The sequence below is a fragment of the Astyanax mexicanus genome, chromosome 8, assembly GCF_023375975.1.
Source record: "Astyanax mexicanus isolate ESR-SI-001 chromosome 8, AstMex3_surface, whole genome shotgun sequence".
NCBI classification, from domain to species: Eukaryota; Metazoa; Chordata; class Actinopteri; order Characiformes; family Acestrorhamphidae; genus Astyanax; species Astyanax mexicanus.
In genome coordinates this window covers 55,642,970-55,649,016 of record NC_064415.1, presented here as the reverse complement: position 1 = coordinate 55,649,016, position 6,047 = coordinate 55,642,970, and the positions used below count along the sequence as shown (strand labels likewise).

At 42.6% G+C, this 6,047-nt stretch overlaps 1 protein-coding gene across 1 annotated transcript; it reads right to left on the bottom strand.

The window, feature by feature from the left end:
• Nucleotides 1–407: 407 nt before the first annotated feature.
• Nucleotides 408–5,509, bottom strand: chst2a (carbohydrate (N-acetylglucosamine-6-O) sulfotransferase 2a). Its single transcript, XM_007250677.4, has 2 exons — nt 5,275–5,509; nt 408–5,094 (listed from the first exon to the last, which is right to left on the bottom strand). Exon 2 carries the CDS (start codon nt 4,905–4,907, stop codon nt 3,513–3,515), a length of 1,395 nt encoding a protein of 464 aa, XP_007250739.3. The 5' UTR covers nt 4,908–5,094; nt 5,275–5,509; the 3' UTR covers nt 408–3,512.
• Nucleotides 5,510–6,047: the final 538 nt, after the last annotated feature.

The following is a 6,047-nucleotide window of genomic DNA, read 5'->3' as shown; positions in this document are numbered from 1 at the left end:
AGTTTGTAAAAATAGAAAAAATCCATTGTTCTCAGCGATTTGTAACAGATATCCCATCTCCAGGAGATTAGTGACACGCTAAGCAGCAGAAAACCCAGATCAGGTGTGGCTACAAATCTGCGTGGGGCTTAAGCCGACACTGTTCCTGTTTTCAGATCAGCAGCGCATTGTGATGAAGAAAAGAAAAAAAACCCTTCAGTAAGAAAATACGTTTGAACAGAAAGCTAAATCTGTGCCATGGCATGTCAACATGATGGAGGAAAGCGCAAGAACAATGCATGTCTTTATAAAAGATGCTGATAAATCCTGACAGTTGGCGTATTGAATCTCACATGAAGAGTTTCATCATTTTGGTTTGGTTAAACGGGTTTTGCTGCTTTGTGAAGTAAGTGTGAACAGAGAGCAGATTAATGCAACTTTAACTTTTAATGCGACGGTTGAGACAACAAACAAATGCCTTTGCATGAAAATACAAATACTCTTTAAAAGGGAAAATCCACCAAATAAAAAAAGAAAGCACAATTCAGACTAGTTGAGGTGTAAACAAAATCAATCAGGGTTCTTGCACCATTTTAAAAATCAAATTTAATGCTTTTAAGACCTTTTTAAGACCTCAATAGATATAATTTAACACCCAAAATGTACTTATAGTTTTTTTAGTTCTCTCCCAGTTAACATTAGCTAACTTTCTTCTGATTAGTCTGTTACTATGTTAGCAAATGTGCGGCTAATGTTCTATCCCTGATAACGTTAGCTAGCTCATTTAATGTTAGCTAACTTTCCCCTGACGTTAGAATGTTAGCTAACTCGCCGCTAATGTTAGCTTGCTCTCCGCTAACCTTAGTTCTATCCCTGGTTACATTAGCTAGCTTGTTTCCGTTACCAGGAATATAAAATACTAAATACGTTAGCAGCAAGCTAGCTAAAATACTAACGTTACTAACGTTAGTTAGTAAAATACTAAGATTATGTTAGATAGCTCTCCGCTAATCTTAGTTCACTCCCTGGTAATGTTAGCTAGCTCGTTTAAGCTAGCTAAAGTAAGTATGTTAGCTAGCTTGCTGCTAACGTTAGTTAACTTGCTGCTAACATTTGTATGTTATCTAACTCGCCGCTAATGTTAGCTACTTTTCCGCTACCCTTAGTTCTATCCCTGATAATGTTAGTATGTTAGCTAGCTCATGATGTGGGGTTGGTTGGTTGATGCTGCAGTTGGTCTGCAGGTTTAGGTTCAGCAACAGTATGTGCTGAAAGAATGAGGTCAGCTGACTTCCTGAATATACTGAATATAGATCAGGTTATTCCATCAATAAATAAAATTTTCTTCCCTGATGATCACGGCCATATTCCAAGATGACAATACAATGCCAGGATTGATGGTGCTGGAATTGTGAAAGAGTTCATGGTTTAAAGTTCAGGGAGCATGAGATCATCATCATTTTCACACATGGATTGAGAGAGAGTTCACCACAGAGTCCAGATCTTAACCTCATTGAGAATCTTTGGGATGTGCTGGATGGAGAAGAGCTGCTTTGTGCAGTGGTTGGTCAGACTCTACCATCATCAATGCTGCTGCAAGATCTTGCTGAAAAATGAATAAATTAATGCAACACTGGATGCGTAAAGCCGCAAACAGAGCTAAAGGCCATTCAACTATATTTTAGAGTGTGACTTTTTTGTTTTTGTTTTGGCCAGGTAGTGTAACTTTGCTGCTTTGTTATGGCTGGTGTTTGAGTTGTGTACATGTTGGCATCATTTCTAGGTTATGAGTGTATGTGGTGGAATAATAATCAATAAATAACCCACTTCGGTCTAAGTGCCATTATTCAGCCAATCACAACGTGGGTTCAGAACTAACTTTTGTTAAAATATGTTTTAGGCCAAATATTTATTGCAAACCTTTTTTGACGTACCTTTTAAAGAGATCCAAAGACATAAACTCTCTGTAAACTCTTCTGCTGCAAATAACTTCTGACTGAATTATCATTTCTCACTAAAACCACTGTGTTTTAGTTTAAACAGTGCCTTAAAACATTTGAATGCTAATGAATAGCAGTAAAATCATGTTAAAAGTAAGTTTTTTTATAGGGACTACTTTTTGATTAAAACAACCTCCACCATGTATTATTTTTTTGAATAATAAGCCAATATTATAGTTTTTGTCCAAATGTTTATTGGTAACCTTCTATGAAGTAGCTCTCAGCTCCATTCACCACCACTGTGAACAATTCTCTGCAACAAAATGTTATAATACCACCATGAATGACTTTGATTACACCTTAACCATTAAATTACACAGCAAAATTAAAACCCTTAGTGGAGTACCCTTTTAAAACTCTCCTACGGCTCACAAACTGTCTGAGCAAGGCACTTTCATCAATAAAATAATGATTAAAATGAAACCAGTTCACGTTGTTGTGCCTCAAATCCTTAAATACAGCATTGTACAAAACATTCCATAAAACATCATTACTCGTTGACTCGTTACTCGTACCGTAAGGATGAGAGTCAGTCTGTCGCATGTCATTCGTCAAGACTTTTAACACTTATAATAACTCTGGATTAAGGCTGAAAAGACTGAAAGCCTCAGTGATGTAAGGGCCACGCTGTCAGTAGCTTTCAAATTCAAAGCAAGGCTAAAGAAAACACAGCAGTAAGCCTAAGAGTAAGTAAGAGTATGGAGCACTCTGTGTAAATCAACCTCCCGGCCTTCATACGACGAGGTACGCTAGCGTTCAAAAGCTTAAAACAACGTGTCATGTTAATGGTTTTGTTTTATGTTATATACAGTGATGATTTGTACAATACTATAACCTATTTAACAAAATGTATTTCACAGGCTTTATTAAAAATTAAAGAGTAAATACAATTTTAATGTTCTGATTTTAGTACCTTTCTCAGTGATTTTAAAATCATCTCTAATGTCAGAATTTCATCCTAAAAGCACCAATGGTGAAACACCTTTGGATTTAGGGTTATCTTAAACCAGAACTAACACTTTACGATCAGCTTTTACACTGCCGAAAACAATGGGGCTCATTCACAAATATCTTTCTTAGAAGCAACAGTCCCTACAGCAACAATTCTCTGATAAAAATGAGTAATTGCACCAAGTAAAAATGTGTTTTTGAGTATTTTATCCTGTTAAGTTTGTTCATTTGTAAAATACTGTACCAGAATCCTACATCATACAAACTTCGTAAACAGATTTTAAAAAGACGTTTCTTCTGAAGTTGGTAACTGTTGGTAAATTGACTCTGCCTGTTGTAAACTGTTGTAAACTGTTGAGCGCTAGCGTATACGTTCTAGAGTAACGTCTTGGCATAGGTTAAAGTTCAACAAGACACTGTACACAGCGTACTTTTTTTTTGTTTGTCTTATTTGGTCTCGTATGCTCCAGTAGCAGCAGTTCTCGCAAACGTCTTTCAATAAACACAAACCATGAGAAACCATACCAGTTCATAGTCTCATACCAGCGAACGGTGGTGCACTTCCAGGCGGCGCCCAGAGCGTCAAACCCTGAGTCGCGTCATTAAAGACTTGCTCAGGTCTTTGGCCTCGGCTGGAGAACGAACCCGCACGTAGCCGAGGAGGGACATGGCCTGGCTGCAGTACTCCTCCACCTGTCGGATCTGCTGGTAGCTGAGCACTGTCCTCCAAGCGTTGGCAGCCTTGGTGGCATTCCTCGAAGACACCAAGAAGGGTTGAGAGGTTTCGCTGTTTCCACTGGTCATGTTCATGGCGAAGGTTTCTAAGTCACGGTTGTTCGTTATGTTCAAGAAATGGTGTACACTGCGCAAGGTATTGACTGGGTTGTCCACCAGATCCTCGTAGCGCACCGTCATGTACTTCCCTTTAAGCCAGCTGGGAGGGTCAAGAGCAGTCTTCATGGTTTTGTACATGTGGTCACAGGTCACCTCCATGGCGCTGACGGAGTGGTAGTCTGAGCTGTCCTTTCGGTTTTGCTTCTGGTTTGGATCCATCAGCGGCGGGTGGCGAGCCTTTGGGTCGCGGCTTCGCACCACCTGCATGTTCTCGCGTATCAAGCCGTGCTTGGATTTGATTTTGGAGTTGGCCACGGCCCGAGGGTCTCGGACAAGGTGGATCACTTTCAGGTTAAGGGAGGGGTCCTCCATGAGTGGCGCGAGGATGTTTATGTCCAAAATGCGCACCCCTTTGATCACGATGGTGTCATATTTCAGACATTGTTCTTCCAGGACTTGGATGTTGTGGGATGGGCACTTTTTGCAAACGTTCTCGTCCACCATGCCCACCACTTCCTTTCTATAGGCTGAGCAAAGAGGATAGGAGCAAATGACCTTGTTGTAGACGGAGCCAAAAAGACCAAGCGTGGACATGTTCTTGCCTGAAGGACTGCTGTACAAGCTAAATACAGAGAAGTCACACCTGTATAGAGAGTTCAGCATGTCTCGAGATGCTCCCTGGAGCGAAACGGCGTCACCTGGATAGAGCTTTTGCCAAATGTGCCACATGGGTTCATACAAGAAGAACACATCCGGGTTTTGATTGAAGAGCTCCCCGAAGAAGGACGATCCTGAACGCCACGTGGTCAACACATAGACAAGCTGCCTGGGCTTCGTCGGCGGATCCTTGAAGAGGAACCTGACGTCCAGCGTGTTCTGGAACCTGCTGCTCAGCATCTCATGGCTGCACTGCTGGGGTTCCTTGGTCCACCGGTAGTTGGCCAGATTGAGCATGGTCAGAGCCACCAGCAGAAAGTAGGCCAGGAAGATGAAGATCTTTTTGCGGCGTAGCACCTTCATCACGACGCCGGGGTTGGCTATTATCTTGGCGGGTTTTCGCATGTAAATCTTGTGCCTCCTGCCGAAGCCAACATCCTTCTCCCAGGGTGGTGTGAACTTCAGCTGGTATGGTTTGTTTTTCATCTAGAACTGATGGAAGCCTGGAGGATGCTAGCTACAACCACTTAGCACAGTATCCACAGTAGCATCAGCAGCTGTGTTGTAGACCAGCCAGGACAGGGCATAGCATCTCAACAAACCAATCCACTGTATCCCAGCCACTCAGGCCTTGTCCTCAGGGAGAAGATGGGGACCAGAGTAGCATCACAGGCTGTTTAAAGAAGATAAATAGAGTCAGTAAGGAGTGATGCAGCGTTTAGGAGGATTCAGGAGTATTCAGGAGGAGTCGGTAACGTTAGTGTTCAGCAAGCCGAGCCTGGCCTGAGAAGAGGAGGAGAAGAGCAGGAGGAAGAGGAGGAGGAGGAGCAGCAGCGCTGGAGCTGGAGCTTACCGAGCAGCATCCTTCAGTATCCTTCAGTCTGCAGCATCACTATGGCGGCAGCACCGAGCAAACAGAATCAGATCCAGATCCAGAACCGCCTCCGGGAGAAAAAAATCAGCGGCTGAAACAGAGACAGAAAGCCCGGGGGAGAGGCGGGAAGCTCCGCTGCGTGTCTCCGCAGATCCGCCGCTGATCCGCTGCTCCTGCCGGCCACTACAGACTGTGTGAAGTCAATCAGGGCACGCAGACACAAAACAGCCCTGGAGTCCCGCCTCCTCTGAGCGCTGATTGGCTCACCACCCTCCAGGGAGCATTCTGATTGGTCCAGACTTGCTCTATCAAAATACAAGCGGTATAGATGGACGTGCTGGGTGTTTTTTTGTGTCGGAGTGTGTATGTGTGTGTGTGTGTGTCAGAGGGAGGATAAAGAATAAAGAAAGGGGGCTGTGGTCTGGGCTGGGAGCTGCTCAGCAGATGTTCCTCGGCGGTTAGTGATGAGAGTATCATTAACTCAGTGATAAGTGATGGATGAGTATTAATACATGAATAATGAATAAAAATAATGGATGGAGGACCCCCTCCCTATATACCACAACTCAACACCCAGCCCAAGCCCTTTGTTTCATCTGAAATCGATGCACATTATCTCTTATAATAATGGTAGTGCATCTCAAAAAATTTGATTATCATTAAAAAGTTACTTTATTTCAGTAATTCAGTAAATTATATTACTCGTATATTATATAGATGTATCAAAGACAGAGTGATCTGTTTTAAGCTTT